We start from the raw sequence: 15,919 nt of genomic DNA, 5'->3' as shown, positions 1-15,919 counted from the left end.
CTTCTTTCCCTTTCTCTTTCATTCCTGATTGTTGAAGTCTTCATTATTCTTGCTAGCTTGTGTCCTCTATTTTCTCTTCTCTGGGGCTGTCGGTGGAGCAAGGACTCAGTAATAAATGTTCTACCAGGAATTTCACCCGCCTCCCTTGGAGAGATGCTGTGAAGGCTCCTGGGTTTATGGCAGCTTTGCTTGCAGTGCATCTGGGGTGAAGAGCCTGAGCAAAAGCCTGAGCAATGCCAGGTTTTCTGGGAACCATTCCCACCCTTGGCTTCAATCCAGAAGCTACCTCTTGTACCAACGTGGCTGAGGGTTCAAGACCATGGGCTCCTCTCTCTTGCTAACCACATTCTGGCTATGCTTTATAAAGTATAATATACCTTTCAGTTTGGCAGGAAAGTAGAAGGTGAGGGTAATAGCTTGGGATCCCATAACAGCTCTCAAGGTCCGGATTTTAGTTCTGTGATCTCGAGAAACTTCTCTTCGTCTATCCAAAAACACACAGGGAACAAAGTGGGAAAATACAGACAAACACTGCATGAGGTTGAGATCTTAGTACTGCAGGTTCATCTTTTTGAGAATTTACTAACAGCATCCTCCACAGCAGAACGAGGCAGAAAAGCAGGGGCAAAGGCAGAGCTCTCTAATAGAGGGTAAGCTGAGAATGTATGAGGCCCTGCGTTAATCCCTAGCATCCAAAAAACCAGGATAAATAATAAAAGAGGAATCTGAGTGTTCCAGGAACTCTTGTGCACTGACCTCCAGAAACAAAGGTCACCACCACCAAAGACATTGTGCGCTTCTACCCAGCCACCTCCTCATTCACAGGAGGGGAGTTTTGGTCTGCTCTCAGTAGTTCTGCAAGCAGGATGACTTTAACAAGGTTGTCCTAGTGGGCAAATGTCTTTCCCTGTCCAGGATGATTGGTGATCTAGTGAAGGTTTTATACTCATGTGACTACATTATTGACTTATTTCAAGGCCTTAAAAATAAGGAGGTATGGGACAAAGTCTGTCAATTGAAAAGGATTGATCAATAAATGGTAGATATGTTTGCTTTGATCACAAGTTTGGCTTTTAATCATGGTTTTGTAATTGGCAACAGATTCTGATAGAGAATCAATTCCATTCACCAAAATGATTATCAAATAGATTCCCTGGTCCTGTGGGAGACTGAAATGTTCATCTATATAACCAAAATCACGAGGCTGTGACTGTCTCAGTCAGTTCAGTGGCCACAAGATACCACAGTCTGGGAGGTTTAAGCAACAGACACTTCTAGAAGTTAAAAAATCTAGGTGCTCTTCAGACTTGAATACAGTGAGGGCTCTCTTTCTGGCCATCGTTCTGCATCCTTAATTAGAATAGAGAGGGGAACTTGGTTTTGACCCCTTAGAAGGCCGCCAACCTCATCAAGGGACCTTATCTTTCAGTTCTGTCACATCAGAGAATAGGGCTCAACACAGGAACAGAGCCGGAAAAAACAATGACCATTTTTTTTTTATTGCTTTAACCTGAATCTAGGGGATTTGTTATTACATAATCACAAAGACAGATAAAATGCAGAGGTAGGTCTGCAGTGCCCAGTCTAGTCATTCTAGGGAGATATGGCTTAATCAGTACTGACAGAGGGGAGTATGGTTTAAAACAGCTGACTCCTCCATTTGCTTCACACTGTTCACCTTAGGAGGAACTTCTATGTTCCTTACCTTATTTGGTATGACTTCTGTTGCCTGAATAGATGTGATCTTTTCCTCAGTAAGGAGGGACCCTCAACCACATTACCATAGCCACTATCTGGCCAGGTGATCACAGGTGTTTTCCAATAGTCAGCTAAACAGTGGTCCTTCCCTATTTATTTTTTCTCTCTATATGTATAAATATATATATGTAACATGTATACATAGATGTATACATCTATGAATACATATATGCATATATGGGCTATATACATATACACACATATATGTATATATGTGCGTATATATGTAAATATACCCCATACACACACATACACATACATATGGGCCTGGGCGCTGTCCCTGAGCTCTTTTTGCTCAAAGCTAGTGCTCTACCACTTTGAGTCACAGTTCCACTTTTTGTTTTTTGGTGGTTAATTGAAGGTAAGAGTCTCATGGGATTTTCCTGCCTGGGCTTGCTTTGAACCGTGATCCTCATACCTCAGCCTCTTGAGTAGCTAGGATTAAAGGCATGAGCCACCAGCACCAACTTTTGGCATATGTTTTAATTGTACAAAGGGGTTTCGTGGTGATGTTTCCATACATGTACTTTGATCAGATTTACCCCCTCTATCCTGTGGTGTTTTTCTTTTTAAAAAATGCCATCTGAAGTTAAAATGGAATAATCTTGTTTATGCAAGACAGTTGAAATAGGGACCGTTCCACAGATGCATTTCATTAAGTCACTGTAAATACTGGTGGAATTTTTTTCATTCTCCAGTGGTATTTTTATTTAGAACCAGGAGGGGTTGTCAGGTAACTCCAGGGGCAGACAGTGCTGTGCACAGTGGAGAGAAACCAAACATCAAACTCATGCCATCACACCAACATCAAAGCATTCTTTTCCATTCATGAGGACACAGGAAGGTAAGGAGGGGGCACAGAAATGGAGGGACAAAGGACGACCAAATGCAGCAGTGGTACTCATAGACCCTATGTTGAAAATGAACCATACACTTGGATGTGGGGATGGGAAGGGAAAAACTGGGAGAAGGTGAGGGAAGGGGTGACATTGTCCAAAAAGAAATGTACTCATCACCTGAGTTATGTAATTGAACTCCTCTGTGCATCACCTTTATAATAATGATGAACAATTAAAATTAAAATAGGACATACAGGCCAGGCATTTTGGCTCATATCTGCAATCCCAGCCATTTCAAAGGCAAAGATCAGGAGGACAGAGGTTCACCCCAGCCCAGGCAAACATACAAGATCATATCTGAAAAATAACTCCAGTAAAAAAGACTAGGAGACCTGAATCAAGTGATAGTACCTACCTAGCAAGAGAGAGGCTGAGTTCAAACACCAAACCTACAAAAAAAAGTAGGACACACAGTTCATTCCTGTACATTTATTTTTATTTCCTTGTTTATGCTGGCATTGAACTCAGTGAGCTTTCTTTCCACCCTGTTGCTTTTATATTTAAATGTATCACGTGGCAAGAACTATGCTTTCAGTATGTATAGATTTAAACTTATTCAGAAACTTTATTTAAAAAAAAGAAAAACTCCAGTACCCTACAAGCGATAACATGGAATATTCCACAACTTGGGAAATCACTTTTCATGTGACAGTGTTTCCAGTGTTCTCTGCTTAAGCAGGTCCAAAATGTCTGGTCAAGGCCAGACCACCTGCCTTTTTGGGAATTTTATTTCTGGGCTCTGACTCTGTGTTCAATAATATACTGTCAGCTTGAGCTCCATTTATGTTAAATCAATACTAGGTGTCACACTGAGCTAAAAGGCCAAGTGCCCTGGATCAAGTTTATCACTGAATGCATCTAGGATAAATTTAAAAATCACTGGAACCATAACACACAAGCTTTGTCTCCATGGCGATGACAACTTCGTGGGTGATTCCACAGGTACTAAAGAGGAGTCAGAGCAGTTGGGAGACACACTTCCAGAAGAAAAAACAACCAGCCAAGAGACCGTATTAACTACCTTCACCACAGTGACCACAGACCTGTTAACTGAAGAGACAAACTCCACATACCCGCCTGATGGTGAAAATCAGTTAGAGTTTCTATTGATGGTGTTGATTCCCTTGATTTTGTTGGTCCTTCTCCTTGTATCCGTGGTCCTCCTTGCAATGTATTTTAAAAGAAAGAGAACAAAGCAAGGTAAGTGTTCCTCCTATTCTTGTTTTTTGGGTAAATGTCCACACACGTTCAGAAACAATCACAAATACTTTTTATTTTTCACAGAACCTTCCAGCCAAGGATCTCAAAGTGCTTTGCAGACATGTGAGTGTTATCTTGACATCTGTTTGTGGAGTAGCTGGGGATGAGATTGAAGGGCTGAAATGTTTTAAAATTAAGCAACATGGTTGGCTTAACGTAGATAGCAACTTGTAATATATGTCAAGGAACATTTCCCAGAAGTTAATAAGAGACTCACTATCAAGTCTCTCACAAGAGACTTGGCTCAGTGTCCTTTACACCTGCTCACAGGTACCTGTGGCTTTGAGGTGGCCTTGCCCAGCAAGCCTTGTCCCTTGTCCCCACACCAGGCCAGCCTTCCAGTCCTCAGCAGGAGTGGTAAAGGCTGCTTACACAGCCAGCAGCGGGGGCAGCCGTGGGCCTCCTTTTCACCATGGCTAGCAGAATTGACACGGAACAAGTAGGAAATACTTGTTTCTGTACTGCTCAAAATTTCAGGGTGACCTAGGAACAGAAGTCACATGGGAGCTCCCTTGTAAGCTAAAGATAAAAACAAGAGTCAACTGAATTGCCTAGACTCCTTTTGTCCTTTCTATTTTCCTGTTGAGAGTCTCAGTGTGTTGCCTAGGGCAACCTTGAACTCAACGAGGTAATAACAGAATGATTGGTTGATTGATTGATTGATGCTGGTCCTGGGGTTTGAACTCAAGGCCTGGGCGCTGTCTCTGAGCTGCTTCTGCTTAAGGCTAGTGCCCTTCCACTTGAGCCACAGCACCACTTCCGGCCCTTTCTGAGTAGTTTATTGGAGATGAGAGTTTCATGGACTTTCCTGCTTGGGTTGGCTTTGAACCACAATCCTCACATCTCAGCTTCCTGAATAGGTAAGATTATAGGGGTGAGCCACCAACGCCCAGCTTGTTTATTTATTTATTTATTTAAAGAACACCTTTTACTCTCAGAGGTACAAACACATTTATACATTATCCTTGCTACATTTTAAGAAAATACAACATAGAAAATGGATTGGAAATTATTATTATTATTATTATTTTGGTGCTTGGGCTGGAACATGGGTCCTCAAATTAATCTTGTGTATTGGCCACTGAGCTAACCACCTGTATCCTCTAAATTATCTTTAGTCTTTCCATGTTCAGGAAAAGGGGGAAAAAACCCAAAACCTTGTGTAGTTGAACATTCTGCTCTCCTCCTTACTGGAACTGCAGACATGAAACTTGCAGTTGGTGCTATTTAACATTTCCTAAGTGTTTTCATGTGCTGGGTGTCTGAAAGAACTGCAGAGAAAACAGTTGGCAGGAAATCATTGCTCAGAACAGGCTGGCTGCACGACGCTATGCTTAGTACATGTCTGGGGAGACAGCGTATGTGCACTTGCCAGCAGAGAGCCAGAGCCTCCTGCCCCAGCTCCAACCCCAGCCCAGCCCAACAATCCTGGCCAGGAGCTGGGTGACAGTGTCATCAGGCAAAGGAGAAGGATGAGAGGCTATGAAACAGAAGAACTGGAAGAGGCAAATGGAATCAGGTCGGGAGGGGGCTGCATAGAGCTGCGTTTGCCCCAAGTTGCCAAGGGAGTAGGTGGCAGTTAAAACCATGTGGGCCAGGTGGAGCGGAGTGGTGGGGCCTGATTGCTGAGGACAAGTAATTGGTCTCCCTCCTGGCTTAATGCTCTGCTCTGTGCGCTCTCCCAGATGTTTTTCTGTTGCCATGGTGGCTGGGCCAGGGGGTAATGGCCTTGGAGCAGGGAAGACGAGGCCACAGAAGGCTTTTTGCTCTTTTTTAATACTGATTACAGGAGCTCCCATTTGGTACATCTGGAGCACTTTGGTAATGGGCTTTTAAACTTCCATCATCTGCATGCGAGCTAGCTCCCGCTCACCTCCAAGCCTGCGGAGACTCAGATTATAGAGATAAATCCATGCTCACTGCAGTGGGGTTGTACAGCCGCTTGCTCTCTGGGAAATCAGGGGTGGGGAGGGCAAGGAGGAGAGAACGACAACAGGAGGAACTTTATGAGTCACCTGTAGGGAGGTCTAATTGTGTAGGGGCTTTGCTTATAGTAAAATTCCTTAAGGACATAGCCTATAAGTTTTAGATTAAAGCTATAATACATATACACATATGTGTGTGTATATATATGTATATAATATATATTATATATACATGTGTATATATTATATATGTATGTAATATATATATATATAAATATAAATAAAATAGACCTCCCTCGGGCTTCTACCTTCAGTCTAAGTTGGTGAGGATTCAAGCAGCTTCAGAAATTGCTGGATTCCCCTCAGGTAGGGGAAGAAGGTGCTGTTTATAGCCCTCCCCCCATCCCCCCAAGGAGAGCAGTGATGGCAGGAAGTTGTGCCCAGCTCTCCTGGACTAGCAGCGATGCTCAGATGTCAATAGCTGTCACGTCATAAAGGGTTCAGGAGTCCTGTGGTATTCGCTCACTAGATGTCCACTGTGCCACTTCCCCAGGTATGTGTGCCCTCCCAGCAAATGGAACAGCTGGAGCCAGGGCACCAGGCTCTCATTCTTTCCACATGAGTCTGATTTACAGGCGAGTTATTTTGTCAACGGCTACCTGACTCATTCTCCAGCCAACAACAGCAGGCTGTTGGAAGATTTCATTATTAAAATAACAATAACACTGATCCCCAAAAGACTGCATTTAACCCCAGGGCTGGACCATTGAGATGAATACCAGCTCATTTATTTAATAAATATTTACAAGGCATTTGCCAGGGATGGTGTTAGTAAGGAAGGGGGTTGGGTAGGGCACAGCAGCCAGCACAGACATGGTCCCTGACCTCTGGGAAATATGGACCAGTGGGAGCCACCAAATGAACACCATCACACCTGGGCTGATCAGTGAGAAATCGTGGCCAATACTCTGAAGGAAGCAAGCAAGCTGGGGAACAATGGAAAAGAAATCTTCCTTGAATGGAGGGTGGAGAATTGAAGTCGAGACCCAGGGATTGTTTCTGCTGGTCCTGGAGCTTGAACTCAAAGCCTGGATACTGTCTCTTAGCTTTTGTGCTCAAGACTAGTTCTATCACCTGAGCCATAGCTCCACTTCCAGCATTTTGGTAGTTAGTTGGAGATAAAAATCTCACAGACTTGCCTGCCCAAGCTGGCTTTGAACCGCAGTCCTTGGATCTCAGCCTCCTGAGTAGCTAGGATTATAGCGCGAGTCACTGCTGTCCAACCATTTTAGAACTATGTGTTGGAGCCAAAGCCAAAGTTCTCTGGTGTAATCTTTTCATGCCTTACCTCCTCCTGCGGATGTGCGGTGCTCTCAGGAGACCACTCCACCCAAGTCTACACAGACGTTTCAATATGGCAGTGTGTACCTGGCCTTAATTCTTACTCAAAATGTGATTCACTTAAGCTATTGCATTCTCTTTGCAAAGGAGGCTTCAAGTTGCAGAGGAACACAGCTAACATGACCTTTGCATTGATTCCTTTTTAGATGAACTGGGAAGTGAAACCCTGAAAGTGTAAGTCCTACCTCCCACCTCCCACCCTGCTCCCTGTTTCCTGGGTTCCTGGGACTCTGAGTCGCTGGGGTCACTGGCTAGCTGAGTGATGGAAAAGCATAGTTAGGGTCCTCCAAAAGCATAGTTAGGGTCCTCCAGTCTTTTTCTGTCTGTTACCAATGCCTAGTGCATAGTAGTTAAAAGTAGTTAAATATTCTGTCCCTGTGTGTGTGTGTGTGTGTGTGTGTGTGTGTGTGTGTGTGTAAAGTTGGTTTCTATATAATGGTTAGAACTTTGATAAACAGGAAAGATACTTGAGCTGTTGTAGAAAGATTGCACTGTGTGAACCAGCAAGAGAAAAGAGAATAAGGGAGAGACAGAAAGGGAGGGACAGAAGAGAGGAGGGGGAGGAGGAAGTGGGGAGGAGTTGAGATTCATGGAAGACTCCACCCGATATGTTCTGGGGTAATGCCACCCTTGCCCTCCCAATAGCCTCAGGTTTAGAAACTGCCCACATCCTTTCCCCAGTGAACCTCCTGGGCTGTGTTCACAGTGGATGGTCATTCCTCTCCTACCCCATTGTCACTAACTCCCTCTGTCTGCTGCCTGGAAACCCAGAGCCCTGGAGGACTGAGGCTGAGGGAGGTTGAGGGAGGGGTTTTCTGAAAGCAACAGCTCTGTGCCCTCTACTTAGAAAAACCTGTGAATGGAAAGAAGATGTGACCAAGGTTGCCTTTTGACCGTGGCCTCTTGATCTGGGGCACTGATCAAAAACCCCAAGGAAAGAGAAGTGAAATTAAGCAAGGCTAAAATGCTAAGTGTGGCAACTCCCCTGAGTGGCCTAGCAGTCTTCACTTCATACTTCTAGGGCTGCATGTCTTGGGGTCCCTTTTCACCCATATGGCTGGCTCGGGGACTAGTTTGGAATTAACAATAGAGGTGGGTTTGTGGTAGTGTCTATTTTGCCTCCTATTAGAGGCTGATACTCTTCTGAGTAGGGCAACTCCCCCCTTCCCTTACAGGCTAGCCTGTTTTGTCAGATACTAAGTCAAGCTCAATTTCCTCCTAGTCAACATTCTAGAGTCCCCAAGTGAAGTTCAGCACACTGCACTTAAAAAAAAAAGGAAACAAAAACAAAGCAAAAAACAAGCCTTTTTGTCCTTTGTGTAGACCTATTTTTGAGGAGGATACACCCTCGGTCATGGAAATCGAGATGGAAGAGCTCGATAAGTGGATGCACACCATGAATAGAAGTGGTGAGTGGAAACTGAAAGCATTTTGCTTTCCTCCATAGTAATCCAAGGCTGCAACAATGCTGTAAGTAAATTCCTCAATAAAGGAATTTACTGGACGGAGCCCAGTTCACATTCCACTTAGTGCGTACTGACAATAACCTTAGGCCTGCCTGGTCCTTATATATCCACGTTAGGCGTTGCCATTTCTTTTTTTGTACAGTTGTTGAAATGACCATTTTATTTTTTTTAAAAAAAGCAAAAAGTGGTTTCTTTTACTCTTCCTTCCTTTTTCCTTTCCTTCCCTTCTGCTTCCCTTTCCCCTCCCTTCCTTCCCTTTCTTCCTTTTCTACATTGTTCTAGGGCTCAGGCTCAGCACTTTTCGCATGCTAGCCAAGAGCTCTACTTCTGAACTTCATTCCTAGCCTGGATCTTTTAGTTTTTTCTTTGCAAGGAAATCTGAGGCCAAATTTTCTGGATAAAACATCTGGCATTACCATATATATTATAGAATTTAGGGATCTATTGTCTGCATAAGGATTTATGCTATCCAATATAATATATGTATATAGATATAATATAATAGATAGATACTAACCCTGTATGGCTATTTAAATTAATCAAATGAAAATAGAATTTAGATTTAGCTGTGTGTTTAGGGCTTCTATTCAATGGTTACTATATTAGACATTTTCATCACTGTAGGAAGTTCTGTTGGGCAGGACTGATGTAGATAGAAATATAAGTATTCTCACATAATGATTTCCAATTGATAGCTGGCAGTAATAGTAGTATATATCTCACTACTTTCCATTAAATCAATGGTTGGTCTTTAAAATAATGACATCTGTGTTTTCTTTAAAAATTAATAAATTGTTTTTCATGTGAATATATTTGTATTTTTCACATTTATCTTAGATAGTCTAAGAAACATTTAGGCTCAAAACTCTCAAGTGCAACTTTCTCAGATTCACATTTTTGTATTAGAAGAATGGTACTATGCACTTGTCAAGATGCACTTTCCTAAAGATTAGAACCTCACAATGAATTTGTGCAATCTCCTATTTATTTTTCATAGTGAGGGAAAATGCATTTAAAGATAAGGTAGGTCACTGAGTTAGGGCTTAGAGTTGCATGTTATTATTTCTAGTTGTCATATTCATGCATAGTAGAAATCAGAGAATGATAAAAAGTAGTAAGAAGAGACAAATTCATCCAAAGACAATCTTTTGATATATTTCCTTTAGAGCCTGAGATTTTGTGTAACACAAATCCACGATCTTGTCATGCTCACCAAAGCCAGAAAAATCACAGAAGCCATTTCTATTTGACAAGGAATGCAGAGAGCTGCTTTGACATCTAGAGGATAGACCAAATAGAACTTTTCATTCCTTAAAAACAACAGGTGGTGTGAGAGAGGAGAACACAGCTTCCTGTAAGATGGTTGCTCCCAGCTTCCCATTTCTCTTTGTGTGGCCTGACACTCCAGGACCTCAGAGGCAGACATATTTCTCCCAGCATCTGGCCTGATTCTGTTTTCAAAGCGATGCTGGGCTTCCAGGGGGACTGGACCAGCATGCAGTGATAAATTGTGCCCTTCCCAGGGGGCGTGGGGGGTAAACATAGGCAAGCTGAAGTCTTGTACCTGCATTGCTAGTGCTCGCTCCATTTCCAGAACCTTGCCGTTATGAATCTTTTAACCTCTAGAAATCTCCAGTGAGGCTCTTTCTGTGCAGGTCACCAGAGGCCAGAGAAAGTCAATGCTCAATAATGTCTGTTTTGTGGATAGAAAAGAGAATTTCAGTGACTAATAGTAAGTTTGCTTTTATTCTGTCCTAGCTGACTGTGAATATTTACCTACTCTGAAGGAAGAAAAGGAATCAAACCACAACCCCAGGTACTTTTAATTTCTGCCACAGATTCTCTGAGGATGGTGGGAAGGGGCTGGAAATCATTATGGAAATCACTCTGCCCATTTTTCCACGTCAATTTAATACAGCAATTTACATGGAGGTATGTTTGTATCGGCTGGAGAAGAGTAAGTGTGCATTGTAAGTGCAAAATAAGCATCCTAGCTGCTCTTTGTATTTAGAAGTAAATTAATATTGGTATTTCCTTGTCTCTTTCAAAGAGACAAGTTGGCTTGTTTTAGTCATAGACTTTTCAATGATAACAAACGATTTGTTTGCCTTGGATAGATGGATGTTTGGTAAGGAAACAGATGGAAATGATGGTTTCAATTGTAAATAAGAATAAAAAGTAAATGTTAAAAGAACAAAAATAATCATCAAAACTGTAACCCACCTGGATGGAATTATTATAGGGGAAAAAAATTAAATGAAATCCAAACTACATTTTCCATTCTACCACTAGGTGGCTCTGCTTGATAGAAAATTTCAGTGCATTGGGGCTTGGCTGTAATTTATTAGCACTCCATAATCTTGTTTCACTTCTATTATCTTTTGTGAGGATAGGAATGGCCATGTTTAGGGGGTTTTGTTTGGTCAGAATTGTTTGGTCGCAAGCCTGAAGGAAACAGGAAAGATGATTTAACAAGTTGAGGATCTGCTTTGCCAAGCAGCACGGTGAGAGAGGAGAGAGGTGCACCAAGGTACTGGCAGGGATGTGACATTGAGGAGCAGAGAGCCTGAACCTGTGATGGGAATCCTACACTGCTGTGAGTACAGATAGAGGAGGGTTTGCAAGCAGGAAAAACATCCTCCACCTCCTCTTCTGTGATCATGAGAGTTATGTGTCAGTCATCTTAAAGGTTCCCAGAATGCAGTACGGTCATCAGGCAGCCCCTGAGACCCATTGCTGCCTCAAAGACTGGTTATGAGACAGCGGAATGGAGCAGTCAGATGCTCACCCTTGGACCCTTTGTCTGCCTCGTTCCTGAGCCTCACGGAAGAGCTGACACCCCACCCTACCCTTCTCTCTGTATAACAACATCATACACAGCAACTCAGGCAAGCCTAATTTTGATGAGAAGCCTCTATCTCATTGAAGACTTAAATCAGTGTTGGTCCTCTGGTTTTTTGTTTCATTTTGTTTCGTTTTTGGTTTGTCGGCAGAGGGGCTTGAACTCAGGGCCTGAGTGCTGTCCCTGAGCTTCTTCATTCAGGTTAGTACTAGCTCTACCACTTTAAGCCACAGCTCTACTTCTGTTTTTTCGGGCTGGTGGTTAGTTGGAGATAAGAGTTTCACAGGCTTTCCTGCCCTGGCTGGCTTTGAACCAAAATTCTCAGATCTCAGCCTCCTGAGTAGCTAGGATTACAGGCATGAGCCACCAGCACCCAGCATCTCTGGTTTTTTTTTTTAATGTTAAGATCTAACACTAGTGCAGAAAAGATTTGATCCCATTTAAGTGAGTACAAAGAGTTCTCTATATCCTCCAGCCCCGCACATGCATAGTCTCCCCTGTTATCGGCATCCCCTACCACAGTGTCACCTTTTTACAATCAATAAACCTGCATTGATGTGTCATTAGTACCCAGACTCCCACTGGTATTCACCTCGGAGACTCATCTGTCCTCTATCGCTTCAGCAGTGTGCAGGTGAATTTAATGCTTCAGAAAGTAGGTAACGGTCACTGAAGATTGAATTTAGTGACAACATACTTAGCCATCCTCCTGATAAACACAGACTTCCAGAATCCATTTACAGGGTTCATCTCTTTTGGGTATCTATCAGGAAACCTCTGGCTGACAGTAAGTCCCCTTCACCATGGGAAAGAGAGAGGGTCTGATGATCATGCCATACATAAGACGCAGTGTGTGCAGACTTGATCTCCACACCATTCCTTTGTTACAGATGTCCAGTCTTTCAGAACTTCTTGTGTATATTCTATCAGTTCTCCCTGTCTCATTGAACAGAAGGTTGTTGCTATTCTTTTGGTTTGGTGGCTGTTTTGAATCAGGATCTTACTATGTAACCCTGGCTGGTCTTGTATTTGAGATTCTCCTACCTCAGCCTCCAGTATACTGGGATTACAGGTATCTACCACCATCCATGGTTTTTTGACATTTTAAAATTATGTTTTACTATCATATATTAATTGTACAATATAATAGGTTCCATTGTGACATTTCCATACATGCACATAGAATAATTTTCTTTGATCATACTACCTCTCCTATTACTCTCTTATGCCCCCTTCCTCTTGAATGGACATTTTTCTTAAGTTATAGACTCTAAAATCCAACACAAGATTTCTTCATTGGTCCTGGGGCTAGAAGTCAGGGCCTATCATTGAACACACCCTCCACTAGCACAACACTTCAATAAGGACCAGATGAAAACAATAGGACAAGATAGCAAAGGATTGTGGGGGAGGAGACAATTCTCTATTCTTATTTTTCACCTTAGCATGTTTTTTTCCCACATCCCTGTTAGGCGGCCGGCATGGGACAAAGGAATAGTATTCTCAGGGGTGGGAGGAGAACAGTGGGAGAAATCTGTCCTAGCGTTGAAGAGAATTTCATCACTGACATTGCCAACAGATGATGAGAACCAAAAAAGAAAATCCATTTAGTTTGGTTTATGATTGATTGTTTAAGTTCTCCATAGAAACTTTATTGTCTCACTCCGCCCTCCAACACCCTCCTAAATGTCACTCGATATGGCACAAACAAGGAAGAGAGAGAGAGCTGCCTTTTATCCAGGCTCTCCGCAGGCCAGGCGGCCTCTTCCTTTTCTCTTGAAGCATTTCTAGTTAGAAACTTTCTGGGACACTTGGTATTTCTCTCTACATTCTAGATAAATAAGCACAGACAAACAGTCGTGATGACTAGCAAGCTTTCATCTTCTTCCCCTTTCTATTTCTTGGCCACATTGATGGTTTACAGTGAGGAATAATGTTGGGAAAGAAGGAGTTTGATTATATTATATGATATTCTGGTGGTTTTATGATTCTGTACAGTACGATATTAGTAATAATAATACTAACAACAACAATAAGTCATTCACATAATGTTCTCTATAGTCTAGATGCCCATGTACCTAAGAAATTAAGTCAGAGAAGGTATGAAAGACCATACTTATTTTTAAAGGACAGTAATTATATTATTTGTCCTGTCATTTATGTTTCTTAGCTCAACAGCATTTTATAAATGGGTTTCTTTAATATTTCTCCAGAAAACTCCAAGCTAGTTTAATAGAGCATTTAGAAGCAATTTCTTCCCTATTTTTGTCTTCTTTTATGTGTGTAGATGTGTGTGTGTCAAAAGTTATATCTGATATAGTTTTTCAAAAGGTATTATTGAACACCTACTAGGTGCCTGACCCTGTCAAAACAACCATTATAAGAGAAATAATCCACCTGAAAAGAGACATTAAGTGACTGGTTTGAGTCGGCATGGCAGATTTGTAATAGCTCCAATCTAGAGTGTCTTATAAAATTAAATTTTCTTTTCCTTACTTAGTTAAAGCAAAAGAGATATTGCATACACTAAGGAAAAATTCTAGATTAAAAACCCTAACACGTAGTATCAAGGAAGTGAACCACCAGGTGGTAGACACATGACAGAATTTGGTGAATGACTGAAGTGTCTCCTACCCAGTGCCATCACTGACAAGAAAACAGCAATTTTGTCTAAATTGGCTGTCGTTGTTTGGACTTTCTGTTCAGGCAAATCTCTGTGGCCACATCCACCCCCCTTTGTTTGTTTGTTTGTTTGTTTTTAGTTTCTTTTTCCCTTGTTCCCTTCCTGGTCCCTCAAAAGTCAAGTATACTTGAAATCAACAAATATTAAGTGACAATCTTTCCTTCCCCTTACCGCCCCCCCCCAAAAAAAATCTAGACTTGTTTCATGAGAGATACAAAGTAACACTTTATAATCCCACAGAATGATAACCTCGAATAACATTGTTAAATGTAGGTATGTGGGCACTTGTATTTGTGCCTCTGTGGGTATATGCCCATGCCAGGAGTGAGGGAAGGTGTGCTTTACTGTAAAAAAAGACACAGCATTGCTTGAAAAGTGGTCCAGATCATGTCTTCACTATGGGCATGATGTATGTGCTTTGGACTAACTAGTAAGCCTGGCTCTGTTGTTTGCCAGATACGTGATCTCTAGAACTCCACCCAGGCCAGTCCTCTTGTGGGTAGGTAGGAGAAGGGACAGTATAATGATGACTTAATTGTTTCGTGACTTCGTGCCCCAACACTGAGTTTGAGAACATCATGACATGAGAAAGGTTTAGCGCAGGCTTATTGTCTTCTTTGGAGGCAGGCTGCATTAGCTACGGTCACATAAAGAGGGATTGTTGCAAGATAGACTGGCCAGGAGAGCAGATGACATATCTGATCCCTGTGCAACAAAGACACAGTCATGACACAAGGGCTTGGAGTGGAATCTGTTCTGATTCAGTGGGGAGCAAGCCAATTAAGTGTCTTCTTAAGGCTCCTATGGTGATGCTTTTTAGTCAGTGCAATTTGTTTTTATGATTAGTCAGCCTGTTGATAATGTATAGGGTTTAGGGAAAGGTGTTCCACGGTCTTAATGGATCCCTGCAACACTTCTAGACAAATTACTCATTAATGCCTCTGTCATAGATAAGTTGCTAAAACTACACTCGTTCACATGGAGACAAACCTTAGAGGTTTGAAGGGAAGAGCCCTTCATTTTATTTGTTGCAATTCAGTGGCAGTTTGCCAAGGTTGTTTTTTTTTTTTTGAAATGGGAACTCTAGGATTTGCTAGAGTTAGAATTGTCTGGGCTTTTTTGATCATTTCACAGAGATGATACACAACCGCAGACAGCAGAGAACACATCTCATGAAACAAAAGAATGAGAGAAAATGCCTCCAGGCTCAGGTGGTGGGCCACATCCCAGGCTGCTGACTCTCCAGCCTGGCAGTCCCTGGGGACAACTACCCTTGGGGGTGACCTAATGTCCCACCAATGCTGAGGGAACTTGGATCCAAAGAAGGACAGTGTCATTGTCCTCAAATGGTCCTGCTTGCCTGCCTGCCTGCCTGCCTCCCTCCTTCCCTCCCTGCTTCTTTCCTTCCCTCCTTCTACTTCTTCCTTCCTCTCCCACCCTCCCTCCCTCTCTCTCCTTCTCTTGCCTTCCCTTGCCTTCCCTTTCCTTTCCCTTCCCTTCCCTTCCCTTCCCTTCCTTTCCCTTGCCTTGCCTTCCCTTCCCTCCCTCCTTCCCTCCCTCCCCTCCCTCCCTCCCTCCCTCCCTCCCTCCCTCCCTCCCTCCCTTCCTTCCTTCCTTGGCCTTGTGTATTAACATACACAAGTGCTTTACCACCCAGAAAACCCTCCCTGGAATATAATTTCTTA

The 15,919-nt window shown here is 42.6% G+C and overlaps 1 protein-coding gene across 2 annotated transcripts in view; it reads left to right on the top strand.

Moving 5' to 3' along the window:
- Tmem154 (transmembrane protein 154) overlaps positions 1-15,919 on the top strand; it is a 30,968-nt gene that overhangs the window by 10,384 nt on the left and 4,665 nt on the right. Inside the window, exons 2-6 of one of the 2 annotated variants that reach the window (XM_070022215.1) lie at positions 3,600-3,857; positions 3,942-3,980; positions 7,390-7,417; positions 8,567-8,652; positions 10,468-10,525. In XM_070022215.1, coding sequence (XP_069878316.1) covers positions 3,600-3,857; positions 3,942-3,980; positions 7,390-7,417; positions 8,567-8,652; positions 10,468-10,525 — 469 coding nt within the window. The remainder of the gene's footprint in view (positions 1-3,599; positions 3,858-3,941; positions 3,981-7,389; positions 7,418-8,566; positions 8,653-10,467; positions 10,526-15,919) is intronic. The other variant, XM_070022217.1, reaches the window with a different exon arrangement.

The sequence above is a fragment of the Dipodomys merriami genome, unplaced genomic scaffold (assembly GCF_024711535.1).
Source record: "Dipodomys merriami isolate MVZ:Mamm:240054 unplaced genomic scaffold, mDipMer1.0.p SCAF_15, whole genome shotgun sequence".
NCBI lineage: Eukaryota > Metazoa > Chordata > Mammalia > Rodentia > Heteromyidae > Dipodomys > Dipodomys merriami.
This window is presented reverse-complemented; position numbering and strand designations above follow the sequence as displayed.